The 20,376-nt window shown below is 36.4% G+C and overlaps 1 protein-coding gene across 1 annotated transcript in view; it reads right to left on the bottom strand.

Annotated features, from left to right (window-relative positions):
• The window catches only part of tst (superkiller complex helicase subunit twister), a 362,155-nt gene that overhangs the window by 247,291 nt on the left and 94,488 nt on the right, over positions 1-20,376 (bottom strand). The window contains exon 9 of the mRNA XM_090399997.1: positions 15,513-15,653. Within this exon, the coding sequence (XP_090256123.1) occupies positions 15,513-15,653 (141 nt within the window). The remainder of the gene's footprint in view (positions 1-15,512; positions 15,654-20,376) is intronic.

Here is a 20,376-nt window from a genome sequence, read left to right as displayed (position 1 = left end):
CGACATGTTGAATCTTCGTTGTTTTGTGGTGGATTATAAGAATCGAGAAGATGTTGAATACTCTTTTCGGAAAAGCCATTAAGTTTCATGTGTTGCTGGATAGTAGAAAGTTCTTTATGTAGAAAATTAGAAGTAGAACAATTAGTTTTGGCTCTTCTGATTAGACATTTTATGATTCCTGTTTTTTGACAAGGATGATGGGCTGATTCTTTAAGAATATAATGACCTGTGAATGTTGGTTTCCTGTAAACTGTAGTTGTAAAAGTATTTGAAGGTGACCGGATGAGGAGAACGTCTAAAAAAGATAACTGGTCGTTTTCTTCCATTTCCATAATAAACTTTATACGATGATGTAAGGAACTGATACTGTTTAAAAAAGAAGGTAAGGAGTCTTTGTTGTGCAGCCATACAGTAAAGATGTCATCTATATATCTTACCCAAAAGGATGGTTGAGGGAAAATAGATGAGAAGAAGACTTTTTCTATATGTTCTAAATAAAAGTTGGCTAAAGCAGGAGAGAGAGGACTTCCCATGGCCGTTCCTTCTACTTGGCTGTAAAATTTGTTTTGACATAAGAAATATCCATAGTGTATTACGAAATCTAATAGTTTTATAATGTCTTCTGGAAAGATGTCAGCAAGTAATTTTAAAGTCTCCTTGAGAGGTACATTTGTATATAAAGATTCTATATCAAAGCTTACCATAAGATCTGTAGATTGCAATGAGACATTTTTAATTTTTCTAAGAAATCTGAGGAGTTTTTTAGAAAGGAACTAGAGTTGCCTATGTGAGATTTCAATAATTTAGCTAGATATATGGCAAGTAGGAGAATCAACACAATCTACTACGAAGAGGAAAGTCAATCTTATGTATTTTAGGAAGACCATAAAATCTAGGAGGTCTTGCAAAATGAGTTTTAAGTCTTTCAATTGTGTCTCTATCTAAACTGATGATGGGTCATTATATTCTTAGAGAATCTGCCCATCATCCTTGTCAAAAAACAGAAATCATAAAATGTTTAATCAGAAGAGCCAAAACTAACTGTTCTACTTCTAATTTTCTACAGAAAGAACTTTCTACTATCCAACAACACAGGAAACTTAATGGCTTTCCCAAAAAGAGTACTCAACATCTTCTCGATTCTTATAATCCACCACAAAACAACGAAGATTCAATACGTCGAGTTCCAATTACTTACATCTCCGGGATTTCAGAACCTATCGCAAGAATTCTGAAGAAATATGAGTTAACAGCTACGTATTCACCTATTAACAAATTCTCTTCCCATTTTCCTTCTCCTAAAGACAAACGCTCAACTATATCTCTTCTTGGAGTTTATCAAATTCCCTGCAACTGTGATCTCTCCTATTCTGGACAAACTGGACATTCTCTTGAAAAAAGAATCCAAGAACATCAATCCTCCATTCATCACAACAAACCTGAAAAATCTGGATTGGCTCAGCAAGGGATTGAAACTAACCACAACATCCTTTGGTCAAAAACTTGCCTCTTACATAGATCCTGTTATAAATTTGAACGTTTATTCAAAGAAAGCGTAGAGGCCTTACTTCATCAGTCAAGTCTAGCTAACAATGCCCTAGTTAGATACCTTGTACAGGTTAAGATGAGAAAAAAAAAAACTGCTATACTTCATCACAGTAAATGCTAACTTGAAATACTTTTTTTGTTTTTTTTTTTAAATCAGCATCAGATTTAAAAATCCAGCTTAATCTAAATAAATATGGTTGTGCTAAACTTTCCATAATTTGGAAAACTCTGATACTTAGGCCTCCTGTCCAACAGCACCCATAGAGGGCACCCCTCGTAGAATTCTATGTCATTTTTCTTCTTATTATTATTTTAGTGTATGTGTGTTATTACAATTTTTGTATTGTATTCCTAAAGATGTCTCCACAACAGAGACAAAATATCAAAACGATTAAACTTGTTTAATTATTTTTCTGTGTATTAATCCTATTAAACTTAACTATCAGTATAAACCAGCACCTAAGCCTAAATACCTGATCATTATCTGTAACAATTTTGTTCTTTCTGGAATCAGTATTCTATTTTCATCTTTGATTTTTATTTTTCATTTTGCTATGGATGTTATAAAGATTTTCAGTATCATAATGATTTTTGTATGAAAATTTCTTACATACTATTTTTTTTATATGCGTGTCAGTTTTACAAATTTCAGTATTTTCTGTGTTTTGTATACCATACACACCTTATTTCATATTTCTGCTTTTTCTATTAGGCTTTTATTTTCTAAGTTCATTTCTTTTTGAATTAGATAAATTTTCTACATTTCTTGTGGCACTAGTTGTTAAGTTTGCAGTGTTTTTACTATTAATTCCCACAAATGATGCATTTGAATTTTTCTTTTTTAAAGCCTGCGCATTAAAATTTTCCATCAAAATATTAAAATAATATTACCATTTTCAAGAAGCTGATGTATTTGGTCATAAACAACTTCCACCTCATCAGTATACCTATTTGTAGGAAGATAAACTTGTATAATCGTTAAAATATGCAGTAACGCTGAAAAGTTCGGATAAACACCTAGAACAAAAATAATATTAAAACAATTCTTTTATATCCTAAAAGAAACAGAATAAATTATTACAATTTGATGAAACATTGGAGTTAAAGGGTTTTAAGATATGTTCTTTCTTGTGGTTATATCAGTTGCTTTAAAATCATTTTTGTTCTAGGTGTTTATCAGAACTTTTCAGTCCCACTTGTATGTCTTTTATTCAGTCTTATTGCAATTTGACAGATTCATTCTGATATTACTTTTTTTTAATAAAAAATCAAATCCATATTTGCTTTCATCTTATTTCTCTACGTGCTATTTATAGATTATTTCTTAGACAAGGGATTTCCTTTGCATCTATGTTTGCTTATTCAAATTAACACCTTCAAACAAAAAAGGAAGTCAAAAACTCATCGAGGGAGGCTATAAATCACCCAAAGTAGCTGTCATACCATGCCTTAAATTCATTCAATACCCCTAAAGGCAAACTATTCCACTCACTCACTGCTCTGTGAGAGAAAAACCTAGCGCTTACCCCTTTCTTGACTGTGAACAAACTTAACTTTCATGAATGTCCTGTGTTCTCTCCCAATCTTCCATATAATGAAAAATTCCATCAGATGATATCTTATAACACCCATTCAAAAGTTTATAAACCTCTATCATATCACCCCTCTTTCTCCTGTTAAGGAGAAAGATGGGTGATATGATAGAGGTTTATCATATTGCGAGTAAGAGGAGTAATCCACTTACTCGCAATCTGTCCTCATAATCTAAATCCCATAATCTGGATATAATCTTTGTAACTCTTGTTTGCACCCTTTAACACAGCTTCTTTATCCCCTTGGAATCTGGGAAACCAAATCTGCACACAATAATCCAGGTGTGGTCTTATCAAAGCCTTAAAAAGAGGCAAAATTACTTCCTTATCCTTAGATGTCAAGGCTTGCTTCAACATTGCAACTATTCTCAGAGTTGTATTAGCAACTTTTGCTATGTGACCTTTGAACTTTAAAATTCCTATCCACCAATACACCAAGATCCCTTGCCTCCTCAGTTTCTTGTAGCATAACACCGCTAATATAATATGCTGCTGGAAATCTCATCACCCCAAAGTGCATAACTTTACACTTACTAACATTAAACTGGCAGCCATTTTCATTTGTCCAAATTTCCAGCCTATCCTATTCAAATATTTTGTAAGTGCTGAATATCAGTAGCATCCCTGATTGCCTTGCCTATCTTCCCATCATCGGCAAACAATAGCACATCTGATGTTAGACCCTGACTGATGTTATTAATGTATAGATTGAACAATAATAGCCCAAGGACTGAACTCTGAGGTCACCTTAAATCTGGCAGATTCACACCCACTATAAACACTTTTTGATATCTGTCTGTCAACCATTCCCTGAATCTAAATCAAAATATGTGCAAACTGCTAAAACATGACCTTCCTTTAGTAAGCCATGCTGCTCTCCTTGCTTGTTTGTCTATCCATTTCTGTATGTGAGTTCTTACCCACTTCTTTAAAATCTTCACTACCACACCAGAGATACTGATAGGTCAGCAGTTAGAAACATCAGTTTTTGTATAACATGTTTGTATAACTTGAGTCTCAGCTAAGGAAACTACAAGAATGTATGAGAGCTGAGACTCAAGTTATACAAACATGTGAAAGGCCTGGCCAATTTGGCTGAACATTCCTTTAGCAAATTGGGTGATATTCCATCTGTCCCTATTGATAAATTCTTATCCAGGTTATGCAACAGCTCTTCAACCTCATTTTCATGCTCTTCTAACTCTTCACCCAATGTAACAGTAGCATTGTGCACCATGTTACTTACACCTGGTTGATATATCTTAGAAAAGCGAGCACTCATTAATTCAACAATCTCATTAGCTTCCAACACTCGAGTACTACCATCTGCATTCAATAAAGTTATTCTTTCACATTCATTCTTTCTTTTGCTTGCAACATAACGATAAAATTCTTTTGGAATACCTTAGCTTGCAGGGCCAATTTCTTTTCATACTCCAATATAGCTTTCCGCACAATACTCATTACTTTTCTGGCCAGTATATATATCATCATCATCAAATTCCTGCCATGTACCCACAAGGGGTGTACAGGATATGATAGTACTACATGAAAAAATTATATCATTACTAACTTCCTATCTACAATTTTCCTCCAAATCAGTCTGTTACTTGTCAAGACTCCAACATTATCAGATCTTATATTTCTATCGTCTAAGGCGCTTTATATCGTATCAATCCACCTATATCTTGGTCTTCCTCTGGGTCGTTTTGCTGCCAACCTGGCAGAGAACACTTGTTTTGTTAATCTTTCCTCACCCATTCGGTTTAGATGACCACACAACCTGAGAATAGCTCTGCTAACGCATTCCTAGATGCTGACAATGTCAAGTTCTTTCCTAAAATCCTCATTTTATATATGATATTGCCATTGATGCCATCTGTTCACACCTATAATCTTTCTCAGGACTCTCATATCTGCAGTCTCTAGTCTTTGGTCATGCGTTTTACTTCTGACCCAGCTCTCAGATCCATAAGTTAAAACTGGTTTGAACACTGTTTTGTATACAGCTAATTTAGTGTTGTGACTAATTTCTCTCTTATTCCATATGAATTTATTCAATTGACTTCCCACCATACCAGCTTTGCTAATTCTGTTGTCTATTTCTATATTTAATTTACCATCTTTAGTAAAAATCGTGCCTAAGTAGCTGAAATGTTCTACTTGTTCCACAGGTTCTCCATTCACAACACAGTTGACTTTTCAGTGATTCTGCCTATTTTCATTGTTTTTGTCTTTTTATTGCTGACCTTTATACCATATCTATTACAACAGCTATTCAATTTAGTCAGAGAATCTTGCAGACTTGTAGCGGATTTATTTAGAAGTATATCATCCGCATAAAGCAAAGAGTTGACATTAACATCTCCAATTTTGATATCGTGTTTAATACCACTTTCCTTTTTAATGTGATCAATATAGATAATGAATAACAGTGGGAATAATGTACATCCTTGTCTCACACCAGATTTAACATTAAACCATCTTCCTGTACTTCCTTCAATTCTAACTGCTGACTTACAACTCAAATAAAGACTAAGTATTGCTTGATATAATATAATTGATATAAATTGAATAGCTTATCTCTCTCTTGGCACCTTATCATATGCCTTTTCCAAATCGACAAAACTTAAATACAGATCTTTGTTATATTCCCATGCTTTTTCGACTATTTGTCGTAAAGTGAAAATCTGATCCTGACAGCCTATGTTTGCCTTAATCCAGCTTGTTCTTCACCAAGCTTTTCTTCCACAATTCTTCTCAACCGTTTCTCAAGTATACTTGCATAGATCTTGCCAGAAACACTCAGTAGGGAAATACCTCTGTAATTCTCACATTGAGTTTTATTTCCCTTTTTATATATGGGTACTATGAGAGCTCTACTCCAATCATCGGGAATTCGTCCCTCTGTCCAGGCTTTCTGAACTATGCAGTGCAGCCACTGTAAGACTCTTATACCACCATACTTCAGCATTTCTGGTCGAATATCATCTACTCCTGCTGCCTGTCCACATTTCAAGCCTTTGATGGCTTTTTCTACTTCAAGTATGGATATGCATTCCTGCCTGCATGCCTGGTCAGTGTTTTTTTACCACTGTGCTGTCATCACTGCTTGTTTCATTTAGCAGTTTTTCAAAGTAATTACTCCATACTTCAAGGATATCTTTTTCTCCAGTTTTCATGTTACCTTTATCATGTCTTTTTACAGCACTCTTTCCTCCAGTCCTAAGCTTCTTCAACAACCTCCAGAATATTTTGCCACCTTCTTGATATTTATTTTCTATATTCTTGCCAAAGTCCTCCCATGACTTTTGTTTAGCTAGTTTTACAAAGTGTTTCGCTTTCTTACATTTGTCTCTGTATTCTCAAAGAGCAAAAGCTGACTTATTTGTCAGGAACTTTTGATATGCTTTCTTCTTTTCCTTCACTGCCTCTTTAACTTACTGTGTCCACCAGGGAGTTCTGATTTTTTTATCCTTGCAGACAACCTCACCACATGCCTCTCTGGCAGAATCAATGTTTTCTTCAGAGTTTGCCACTGAATCTCCAAGGTTTGATTCCTGTTTTCAAACTCTTTCATTTTTTCTTCAATAATCTTTGTGTATTTTAGTCTACAGTTCACATCTGAGAACTGCTCAACTTTTATTCACTTTAAAACTTTCTTACATGTTATTCTTTTCAATATGAAATTCAATTTTATCCTGCTCAAGACTAAATAGTGATCACTTCCAATTTCAAATTCTCTGTACACTCTGGTGTCCTGAACCAGGGAGAAAACATCACTATCAACAATAACATAGTCAATGAGGCTTTTCTTATTCCTAGCCTCTTCTCTCCATGTGAATTTGTGCACATTTTTATGTTGGAACTTGCTGTTAGTAATAACCAGTCCATGTCCTGAGCAGAAATCCAACAGATATTTGCCATTATTATTAGCTTTGCTCTTTTCTCCAAATTTTCCCAAAATATTTTTGTTTATCTGATAATCACTTCCTACTCTGCTATTTAGATCCCCAACAAGGACCAACTTTTCCTTTTTCATTGTATCAGTTGCTTTTTCTAAAGCCTCAAAAAATTCCTCCACTTCTTCCTTAGTAGAACCTTCTGTGGGACCATAGGCACAAATAAGTCTCATTGTCCAGTTCCCCATTCTCATATTTGCCCACATTACTCTACTTGATACTGACTGCCATTCAAGAAGATTAGCCTTGTATTTTGTGTTGAATACTATGGCTACTCCTTTTCCTTGATTTTCATTACCTGAATATAACATTTTGTATTTATTGCTCAGAAAGATCTCACCAGTTTTGGTCTTTTTTGTTTCAGTCACCCTTATTATGTCGATCTGGTACTTATCTAATTCCTCAGCTAGCTCCATTTCTTTGCCATTCAGGCTTCTTACGTTGATAGTACTGATCTTTAACTCTGGTGATGTTGAGTTGGGGTTTGTTTTCAGATTTGTTCCAGTAGCTGACTTTTCGCTGTTCGCCCTGGTTCCCTGGCGAAAACAACGGGGACCTTCTTTAACCAGGCGACGTCCAAGACGGCATGAAATTTTGTCATGTTGTACCATCATTTTTTAATTTGGTTTAAACAATAAGAATACACTTTGGGCAGCTCAATTCCAAACTGCCAGCCCATCCTCGTTCGTTCAGTATCCAAATAGATACCCAACAGGGGTGCACCACAAAAAGGTGAGGATTGGACATTAGGTCAGAAGCCTTGGTCGGTTTTCCGCATTCCTTTAAAGGCTATGTGGAGGTCTCCTCTCAGTTATACAGCTGTGACCCTTAAGCACCCCCTGTATGTATATGTATATTTTTTCATATTTGCCATTTTTTTCAGCTTTATGTATTTCATAACTCCTCTCACTCTTATTCTCACAATATTCTTCTCTTGGTATAAGGTTGCACATCCATTTCACTCCCAACCTATTTATTCTTCGAACACTAGGCATACATTCAGATACTTTGTATCTGAATGTATAACTTGGGTCTCAGCTATGGAAACCATAGGAATGTATGATAGCTGAGACTCAAGTTATACAAACATGTGAAAGACCTGGCCAATTTGGCTGAACATTCCTTTAACAAATGGGCTGATATTCCATCTGTCCCTATTGATAAATTCTTTCCGCTTTCTTTCTTTTCACTCATTTCCTTTCATTCTTTTCACATCATCTTCTACTTGTTGATCTCTTGGTATAAGGTTGCACATCCATTTCATTCCCAACCTATTTATTCTTCAAACACTAGGGATACATTCGGATACCGCCTCATTTAAACATTTTTCAAAATTTCCATTGCTGATATTTTTCCCATTCAGTAACTGATACCACGGTACCAAAGATGGTATTCTCCTAAGTAAGATCATAATTTTCAGCTTTGTAGTTAGTTCAACATGTAACCTGTTCTAATCAGCGTATCAATATAATTAGATACTTCCCAAGAAAGCACATCATCACTGTCACCAACTGGTGGTAAAATAGCCATGTTCTTAACAGAGACCCTTCTGATGCTATGAACAAATCCAACACTCTTTGACCTCGAGTTCCTTCTTTCTCATGCTGCTTGAGAAAGTTGTTTCGCAACAATTCAATAAATTCCTCTTCTTTCTTATCATGAGATTTCTCATGATAAGATTATGATCATTATTCGTTAATGATCACTGAGCCACCAGGTGTGTGTAGTAACACCCCACCATATATTTCATTTTGTTAGCCATCACCAGGTGCACTTTTAGTGTACCATCACCAGGTACACTAAAACTCACTGCTACATGGGACATCATTGTTGTCTTGTGTTTCTATCCTAACCGGACTTAAGTCACTTGATATCATTAATAGTACTCCTACTCTCCTGTCATTCTTAAAAATAGTATACTGATTACACTCGATCCCAGTTACCATATCTGATTCTGATAGCAAGGTTTGGTTTCACTAATGCCAATAATCTTAGGCCACATCATATTCAATAAAGCAATGAATTCAACTCCTTTGTTTCTGATGCTCCTGGCATTTGTGTATAGACATAATAAATTACCACCTAGCTTATTCTTATAATTAAATATGCGATCTCAAAATAAAAAAATTATAATTTTATTACATGGAATCTCTATGAATTCCAAAGACCTATTGCAGAAGGTCCAGACTAACCACACAATACCCATCATTGTGTGGTTATAGCCTTGAACATGCCACAGCCTAAAATTGGTCCATATTCAACCCATTTCCAAGAATAGCGACAAGTCACTGCCATCCAACTACCGCCCTATCTCATTCACCTTAGTCCTGTCAAAAGTATTGGAAAAAATCATCAATTCCCAACTCCTACATTACCTCGAAGGCACCTACCTAATAAACAACCATCAATATGAATTATGTCGCTGCTGAGCAACAGGAGATCTGTTCACTCATCTCACTCACTATATATATCAATGACACTTCAGCTGACTTCCAACCCAATACACAGTTTTGCAGATGATAGCACACTGCACTTCTCCTTTTCATTTGATAAACCTCACTCTACACAACTCACTTCCACCAACAGAATATCAACCACCACTGCTCTCAATTCTGATCTCCAAGCCATCCTCCAATGAGGTTCAGATAACCTCGTCAATTTCAATGCTAATAAAACCCAACACTGTCTTATTTCTCATAAAAAAAATAACCATTTTCTCCCAGTATTATTTTTGACAACACCCAAATTTCCAGAAAATCTGAGATTTCTCTTCTTAGAATTACCCTATCATCAAGCCTCTCCTGGCATAAACACATCACAACCATTGCATCCTCAGCTTCTAAAAAAACTATGGATTTCTCTTTTGCTGAAGACGTTACTTCACTCCTGAACAGCTGTTAGCCTATTACAAATTACAAATCTGCCCAGCTATTGAATACTGCTCTCACATATGGGATGGGGCCCTAAAAGCTCCCTCAAAATGCTTGACTCAATATAGAGGAGAGCAATTAGACTTATTAATGACCAATCTCTTACTAACTCAACCCCCCCCCTCTACTTTCACACAGATGCTTGGTTTCCACAATATGTATATTCTACAAATATTTCCATGGAAATGTTCATCTGAAATACCATCAATAATTTCCCCACTCAGTACTAAGCTTGTTGTCTGCTAGATTCTGTACTGTGGAAGAGTCTTTCCCCCTGTTGTGTTTCCCAAGGAATACAATATACAGTCTTTTATATCAAATGTAAACAAGTTCCTGCTTTCCCAAACCCACTACCCATACATGGTACTAATACCCATTTCAGCAATCTACCTCTCCAAGAAGGAAAAAAATGTAGTTCTGAGGCCTCCACTAATTACACTCTTACCCAATTTCCAGAGATGATCCCTTGTACTGCCTCTCCAGATGAGTGCTGAAAAATTTCCTCTCAATCATTCCTAAAAAATGTTTTAGTAACTTAAATATTTATTAAAATAAAGAGCCTAAAGGCTTCCCTTTGGCGATGCAAATTTATATAAATTATGTTGATTTTAAATCCAACATTATTTCAAAGAGCCGAACACAGAAACTATAAAAGTTTCATGCAAAAATTGACCAGAGAGCTTGCAGCAATACACTCACCACCATACTACAAGTTGTCTTAGCTGACCAGGCATATTTTTAATAAATACTTTATGCACCGAACAAGAGTTCGCTTACGGAAAATACACCTCCGACGCTTCGAGTTCCTTAGTACTGAGAGTTTTTGCTCTCTTAGGTTTCTGCCTGGTCTCTGACAAAAACCAATTACCAGTGAAACCTTATCAAAATGGATCAACAGGAGGCAAATATACAGGTGCTTTGAGCATGCATGTCTCCTATAAGGTTCAGCTAGGGCAACTCTTGGTATGGTGGCAATTGTATTCCCACAAGCTCTCAGGTCAATTTTTGCACGAAACATTTATAGTTTCTGTGTCCAGCTTTGAAATGATGTTGAATTTAATATCCACTTAATTTATATAAAGTAACTTAAATGTTACTACCATATTACCCCCCCCTTCCCATCCTCTTTGCCATTCATTTGCCAGCTGCTGTAGTCCATATGCTCAATCTATCCTGATAGGGAGCATTCCATACATCACTCACCATCTTGATCACTTGCTTCTGGATCATCTCCACCACTTCCTCGATAACAAGAAATCCAGGTAACCAGATCTGTACACTAATACAGATATGCCTATATCATAGCATTATACTGGGAAAATAACTTCCTTATCTTTTGTGTTAGTGTGTTCTTCAATAACCATGTAATCTTATGAACTGACTTGGCCACTTTTACAACACGTAGTCAGAACTTCAACTTCCTGTCCACCAACACCCATAAATTCCTAGCTTCATCAATTTCGTGGAGTACAGTTCTGTCAATGCAGTACATAGCTTGTGATCTTGTCATCTCAAAATTCATAGTTTTACACTTTTCCACATTAAACTGGCACTTTGTCCATACCGTCAGCATATTTAAATTATTCTGCAAACTCTACATTATCTTGATTGGCTAATGCATCATCCAATTTTGCATTCATCAGCAAGCAATTCAATATCTCCCTTCAAATCATTTTTAATATCACTGATGTACAAATTAAATAGCAGCAGTTCAACCATAGAGCCCTGTACCACCACATCACTCATTACCTGTCTGCTAGATTCTATTCCTCTATATGCTACTCTTTGGTAGCTGTCCATCAACTACTCTAGTATCTATATCACCAGTTTCATGTTATTATTAGATCTCCAATCTAGGAAGGCCATACATCATCCATACCAGCTGTCATATTTTCCCTTTCATCATCATCATCAAATTCCTGCCATGTACCCTCAAGGGGTGTACAGGATATGACAGTACTACATGAAAAAATTACATCATTACTAACTTCCTATCTACAATTTTCCTCCAAATCAGTCTGTTACTTGTCAAGACTCCAACATTATCAGATCTTATATTTCTATCGTCTAAGGCACTTTGTACCATATCAATCCACCTATATCTTGGTCTCCCTCTGGGTCGTTTTCCTGCCAACCTGGCAGAGAACACTTGTTTTGCTAATCTTTCCTCTCCCATTCTATTTAAGTGACCATACCACCTGAGATTAGCTCTGCCTAACGCATTCCTGGATGCTGACAATGTCAAGTTCTTTCCTAATATCCTCATTTTTAATATGATATTGCCATTGATGCCATCTGTTCATGCCTCTGATCTTTCTCAGGACTCTCATATCTGCGGTCTCTAGTCTTTGGTCAAGTGTTTTACTTCTGACCCAGCTCTCAGATCCATAAGTTAAAACTGGTTTGAACACTATCTTGTATACAGCTAATTTAGAGTTCCGACTAATTTCTTTCTTATTCCATATGAATTTATTCAATTAACTTCCCACCATACAAGCTTTGCTGATTCTGTTGTCTATTTCTATATTTAATTTACCATCTTCAGTAAAAATCGTGCCTAAGTAGCTGAAATGTCTTACTTGTTCCACAGGTTCTCCATTCACAACACAGTTGACATTTTCAATGATTCTGCCTATTTTCATTGTCTTTGTCTTTTTATTGCTGACCTTCATACCATATCTGTTACAACAGCTATTCAATTTAGTCAGAGAATCTTGCAGACTTGTAGCAGATTTATTTAGAAGTATAACATCATCTGCATAAAGCAAAGAGCTGACATTAACATCTCCAATTTTGATATCAGGTTTAATACCACATTCCTTCATAATGTGATCCATATAGATAATGAATAACAGAGGGGATAATGTACATCCTTGTCTCACACCAGATTTAACATTAAACCATCTTCCTGTACTTCCTTCAATTCTAACTGCTGACTTACAACTCAAATAAAGACTAAGTATTGCTTGATATAATGCCCCATTGACACCATATAACTGCAGCGTATTGAATAGCTTCTCTCTTGGCACCTTGTCATATGCCTTTTCCAAATCGACAAAACTTAAATACAGATCTTTTGTATTCCCATGCTTTCTCGACTATTTGTCGTAAAGTGAAGATCTGATCCTTACAGCCTCTATTTGGCCTGAATCCAGCTTGTTCTTCACCAAGCTTTTCTTCCACAATTCTTCTCAACCGTTTCTCAAGTATACTTGCATAGATCTTGCCAGGAACACTCAGTAGGGAAATACCTCTGTGTTCTATGAAAGAATCTAACTCTTACCCCTTTCGTTAACTGCACACTAAACTTCCATGGATGCTCCCTTGTCCTCTTCCCACCTTCCATATAATGAAAAATTTTATCAACCAATATCTTATGACTTCTCAGAAGTTATAGACCTGTATCATATCGTCCCTTTCTTCTATCTACTAGTGTCTGCAGTCCATGTATACTCTTAATCTATCCTCGTAATCTACATTCCATAATCTCTATATCATCTTAATAACTCTTCACTGTTATGGCTTTTCCACAGCTTTTTTATCCCTTTGCAATCTAGGAGACTAAAGCTGTGCATAGTGGTCCAGGTACAGTCATATCAAGGCCTTGTAATGAGCAAAAAGATGTCCATATTCTTACATGTCAATGTTCATTTCAACATTGCAATTATCCTCTGAGTTGTACTTGCAATTTTTGCTATGTGACCTTTGTGAACTTCAAATTCCTGTCCACGATAACTCCAAGATCTCTAGCCTTTAGTTACTAAAAGCATAATCCCCACCAATATAATATGATGCTGGATATAGAATCATGCCAAAGTGCATAACTTTTCACCTACTAATACTGAAATGATAGTCATTATCGTTTGCCCACGCTTCCAGCCTATTCAAATCACACTGTAAATGCTGTCGGTCAGTTGTATATCTGACTGCCCTGACTCTTCACATCGTCAACAAACAATTAAAGATCTCCTGTCAGCCCCTTTCCAATACCATTAATGTATAGATTAAACAACAATGGTCGAAGGACTGATTCATGTCACCTTAAATGTGGCATTTTCACATTCTCCATATACCACTTACTGATACCTGTCCATTATGCATCTGCTTATTCAAGCCAACAGCTCATATTCCAATCCAATATTCTCTAGTTTATGCAACAGCCTTTCATATGATATCCTATCAACAGCCATAGCAAAGTCCAACAATATCATAGTGTAATCATTCCCTTTATCCAACTCAGCCATAACATTATTATAAAATATGAGCAAATTATCCATCCCATTAGCTCCAGTTTGTGTAACAGATCAGAGTTCCATGTGGTATCTTATCAAATGTCTTTGCAAAATTCAGCAGTGTCATCTTCATGTAGACATTCCCTTTATCCAACCCAACAGTCAATAATAAAAAGTGAGTAAATTACTAAGATATGGCCTATGAATGATCTTATCTCTATTTAAATCTTAGTCATTTTTATTTCCACCCAAGACAGATCTGTTCTTTGTAGGTTTGGAACAGTTGCTCATACTTCTAACCAAAAATTGTCTCATTTGTGATTATATATTAATTTGTCTATTACAGCCTTGTATGCTATGATCATTCTTTTTTCTCTTCATATTCATGAAGGTTTTTGGTCTCATCTTTCATGCTGAACATATGCACTGGGAGATTAATTTTATAGCTTCCTGCCAGGGTCAAGTACATAAGGAAATAGGGAAACTGGAAAGAGGAAAATAGAATAGAAACTCTTCACCCTTGAATTACTCTATTACACCTGAGGTGTCAAACATTAGAAAGTCATAAGATAAACTTAACGGAATACAAAAAAGGATCTGACCAACAGATAAGAATGAAGTTTGTTCTGAACTCCAGCTAAGTACCTTGTGGCAATAAGAGTCCTTGAGAAAACTAAATTATAAAGCACTAAACTTAATATGACACACATTAAAACAAACTGAAACATTATTGCAGACGTTACTCAGAGGAGTAACTTCTTGAGATTTCTTTATATCGATGGATGATGGGAAGTGCTACAGCCATGATCACAGCATTGTATTTAAAATATATCACACCTTATTTTATAATTACAAAATTACAAAGTATTACAATAATATATTATTTAATATGTACTGATATTACACTGTTAGTGCAAAGACATTATTAAAGAGGTTCTTATGACTAAAGCCAGAATTGTTTTAATATCAAAATAACTAGATAATCTTTGTTATTTTTACTTTTGCCTGAGACAACTTACCTTTGCAGATTTGGAACTGCAAAGATTTTTATTATTTTTTTTTGTAATTTTTTTTTTGTTGTTCTAATTGAATCATGGACTTCAGGTGTAAAAGAAATATACCCATAAAACATAAAAGAAACAGTAAAGGAGATTTTATATACACATATATATATATATAGAGAGAGAGAGAGAGAGAGAGAGCTGTGCATGACATCATGTTCATAATTATCAACACAAACAAACATACTTTGTGAGCCATATTTGGTATTTTCTTATAAAAATCATCTACTAGTTGAGAAACATCTACTAGAACAGCCCAACGAGTGCGGCAGGTCTTCTTTTCTGATAATGCTGGAGTACTACTAATGTTTAACACTGGGGTGGTATCCTAATGTTAAAAGAAAGGTAAGTCTTACAAAGGTTAAAAAGCTGCTTAAAGTTTATTCAGAAGAAATTTTCAAGGAAAAACAACAAATATTTTAGAAAATTTAAAACATTACTGACATTTCATTATTATTATTATCATCATCAACACCCGACCTTCATGGAGTCAGAGACTCATCATGGGAGGTATTCACTACTGCATACAATGCTCATCCAACTACGTCTTAAACTGATTCAATGTGTCCACATCCACAACACACTCAAACAATGTATTCCACTAACCAACCACCCTCCATGCAAAGAACCTGCTTCTCACTCCTTTGCTCACACCCTCCTTATACAGTTTCCAGCAATGGCCTCTTGTTCTACTCCCTTCTCCAATTCTATGAAAAATCTATTCCATGTCTACCTGATAACAATCCTTGACCAGTTTATATGTCTCAATCATGTCCCCCCCCCCTCCCCTCTTCCTCCTATTTATGAGGCTCTGCCACTTACATTCTCTCAATCTGTCCTCGTACTCCACATTCCAAAGACCACTGGCTACCTTTGTAAATCTTCTCTGTACCCTTTCCAACATATACTCGTCGCCATGAAAACCAGGCTACCAAATCTGTGCACAATAATCCATATGAGGTCTGATCAAGCCTTATACAATGGAATCATAACCTCTCTATTTCTGCATATCAGGGTTCTCTGCATCATTGCCATTATTCGATGTGATGTCTTCACAATGTGTGCAATATGGCCCCTGAATTTCAGGTCCTTATCCACCATCACTCCTAGATCTCTCATCTCCTCTACTTCTGTTAAAGTTTCCCCACCAAGTGTATACCCATGCTGATAACCACAGAGAATACTGCTGTTATCAACCCATTTCTGTATCCTACTTCTCACCAATCTCTCCAGCACCTTCATCACAACTCCAGATATACAGACCGGTCTATAATTTGAAGCTACAGCCTTTATGCAGTGGAACAATTTTACCCTCCTTCCACTCCCTTGAAACCTGTGTTGTTTCACTCTTGTTAAACAGGCATGCCAATGCTACTGCCAGTTCCCTGGAACATTCTCTTAAGATGTGTGGTGATATTTCATCAAATCCTATCGCCTATTAACAGCAAAGTTATTTATTTCCTCAAATACCTCCTGCTCACTCACAATTAAGCTATCCTCTCCTATGTCCTCTACACTTAAGTTCTTCATGATTCCACCCTAATCAGGATGAAACACACTTATAAATTGATCACTGAATACCTCAACAATGTCTTCTGCAGCAGTTACCATTCTACCACTTTCATCCCTTAACTTCATCTTTCCATGATTATTCTTTCTTCTACTTGCCACATATCTAAAAAACTCTCTACTGTTTTTCTTAGCCTGATTTGCCAATTTCTGCTCATACTCTACTTTTGTTTTCCTTACTAACTGAGTCATTCTCCTGGCTTGTTCTTTATATTTTTCATGTGATTGATTAGCATTATTCATCTTGTACATCCTCAAAAGGACTTTCTTTTTCCAGATTTCATGTTAAGCTCGACATTTGTCCATTTTACACCAACCTTATTCAATCTTTTGGCCTTTGGGATACATTCGTACATTGATGCTGTTATGTATTTCTCTGTAAGTTCCCATGCAGCATTTATTTCCTTACCGCTCAACTCTTCGTTTCATGTTATAGCTCGAAGTTGTTTCCTAAGCTGGTCATAATCACCAGCCTTATATTTTATATATATCTAATCTATATATATAAAAAGATAAGCTGAAATTTGAAACGTTTTTATGTCACGTTTTTTGTCTTACCAGTCGGGAACTTGGGGGGGTTGGGAGCCATAGACGCGGGGGGGGGATCCCCCCTGGTAGTATGGGTGTGTGTGTGTGTGTGTGTGTGTGTGTGTGTGTGTGTGTGTGTGTGTGTGTGTGTGTGTGTGTGTATAAAACATCGAAATATATATATAAATATTTATATATAAAAATATATATAAAAACATCGAAGCCATGTGGAAAAAAAAATTTATGGCTTCCATCAACAAATTGTTGTAAATTTATGGTATATCAACATTATGGGCATTTTAGGTTCTTATATTTTTTAATGATTTTTTTTTTATTTAATTTTTTTTTCTTTTTATGTAACATGAAAAGAGCAAGGAAATATATATTTTTTATGGTCTTTTGAAATAAATAAATAAACAAAATAATAATAACATTCTCTGACCTCCTTTCGCTGTGATGACTGCAACAATCTTACAGGGAATACTTTCCACAAGTGCATGATAGTGATCAATGGATATTTTGGACCATTCTTCCTGTAGACACGTGATGAGGTCCTGGACTTCTTTTGAGCAGACATCCTTGACCTCACCCGATGATCCAGTTCATCCCACAGATGTTCAAAAGGGTTGAGATCAGGGCTCAGTGGAGGACAGTCAAGTGTGGTAACTTTCATGTCCATAAATCACGTAGTTACAGCAGCAGCCTTATGACAGTGCATTGTCTTATTCAAAGAGACAATGGCCCGTTCCATAGAAATGCCACAAAGTAGGAAGGATTGCACACTGTTTCTGAACATTCTGGAGCATTGTCTAGAATGTTCAGATACCTCTTGGAGTTCAATGTTCGCAGCACCACAAACAGAGGTTTGAGGCCAAACCAGGAAAAACTGGACCATACCATCACACCGCCATCTCAGAATTTCTTAGGGTTACAGACTCTGGTAAGAGACGTTCACTGGACATCCGCCACACCCATTCATCTGCCAAGCAGAGGATGTAGTGTGATTCGTTGCTCCATGACACAGCTTTCCAAGCTTCTGTGTCCCACTGTACATGCTCTTTGTGCCACTGAAGAAGTGGTGCAAAGACTGAATGCTGCATATTGCAGTCCTACCATAGAAACCCTTGTTGTGAGCCTGTGCTGAATATTTTGTGTAGATCTGTATTCCAGTCAAAGCCCAGAACTCTGTATTCAATGTGTCAGCTGATGAGTGGTGGAATTTACATAGTATTCTTCATAGCCCCTACAGTCATGTTTGGTGAGGGTGGTAGATCATCCACTGTGGGTACCACTTGCAGTTTACCCCCTGCACTTCCATCTCAGTATTTTATCACTGATTGTTGACCTGAGATGGCCCAATATGTCAACAATTTGCCAAACAGATAGGCCTGCAACATGGCATTCTATCACAATGCCTCTTTGAAACTTTGTCAGTTTCCTTCTCGCAGCCATTTCACCTAGATACAGTTGCAATGACTTGGGAGCATCATATTCCTCCAATTTATACCAGCTACATACATGTGACTTGTTACACAACTCAATGCACCTTGCCCATATGGGTTATCCATTGACTTCTTTTCCAAGCAGTGTGTGTATTATATACACATATATATTATATACACACACTTTCTAAAAAGTATACTCTGCACTACAGTATACCTGGAGCCACTTACACCGAAATAAACTATTCTCATTTGACAAATAACTATTCATGAAGATACATGAAAGCAGTCATGAAATTACAAACAATATAATTTAATTTCATTAAACTTGCCAAAAAATTATATTCTTGTTTTATTTTTATCCAAATGTAAACAAACAAAGTTTGCATGTGAAGTACATTCACAACTATTCTATCTGTATACAGAGGCCAGCAACTTTACATTAATTGCCTTTGTAAAACCGGCCCCATGAACACACACACAAACAGATCTAGTCATAAAATGCAACTTAATCCCTCATTAGGAGGGCTCAACCCTTCCCTTAGGACAGGAGAGGAAATTTGGAATTGTATACGAAATAAATAAATTGTCTTTGGATCCCATAATGCAAAGCCCACATTGTTTCAGATGTGTATAATTCTATGCATTAATGGAAGGACCAATAGTCAGACCAAGTTTCCCCATAATGAATAGCATTATACACATCTGATATAAAGACAATTAATGTGAATCAATGGCCTCTATAACCAAGTAGCCTAGTTGTGAATGTACTTCACATGCAAACTTTGTTTGCTTACACTTGGATAAAAGACATCATCATGTGCATCAAGGATTTAGGCCTAGCATGGCCTGTTCCGGCCTTAGAAGTTGTTGTGTCCTGAATAATCAAAAATTGGGACAAAAGATTAATTCTATTCAGGAACAACTATCTTTGATTGTAGGCAGAGAATGTTGTGCTTTGGCAAGGAAATAAAATTGTACATTATAACTTTAAGGCAAAACTGAAGAAATGTTAGCATAAGAAATGTGAGACTTAACCTGTTTGTACAGAGTCAAATAGAGGAATTTATATAAGATTATAATTTAATTAGAGTATCCCATTCTATATATTGTATGAAAGCAAGTTGAGTGTAAGATAAAGTCCAAGGGTCACACTTTAGCCATCCAGTATAACGTATGGCCTAAAGGAAAGAGAAATTATAAGGAAAGCGAAGCGAGAATGCATTCTTGGAAGAACGCCACGTGCACGTGGATGAGTGCCGTGCGGTAAAAAAACGTAGCCAAGCGCAAGAATCTCCGAGGAAGAATATAAGGGTCAAGCTCCCCCTACACGTGGCTTTTTGGTTCCTGTTTCCTGCACTCGTGGACATTGGCTTGCGCTCTCCGCCAACGTGAAGATCCGGGTCGGCTGTAGAAGTCATGAGAGGCCTATCGATGTTTGCGAGGCAAGGCTAGCTATCTCTTCATAACAGAGTAGCTAAGCCTAATCCAGATGTGTGCCTGCGGTACCAG

The sequence above is a fragment of the Typopeltis vanoorti genome, chromosome 1, assembly GCF_054136105.1.
Source record: "Typopeltis vanoorti isolate ZY-2024b chromosome 1, IOZ_Tvanoo_1.0, whole genome shotgun sequence".
Lineage (NCBI taxonomy): Eukaryota > Metazoa > Arthropoda > Arachnida > Uropygi > Thelyphonidae > Typopeltis > Typopeltis vanoorti.
Note: the sequence above shows the minus strand (reverse complement) of the source record. Positions and strands in the feature narration are given on the sequence as shown.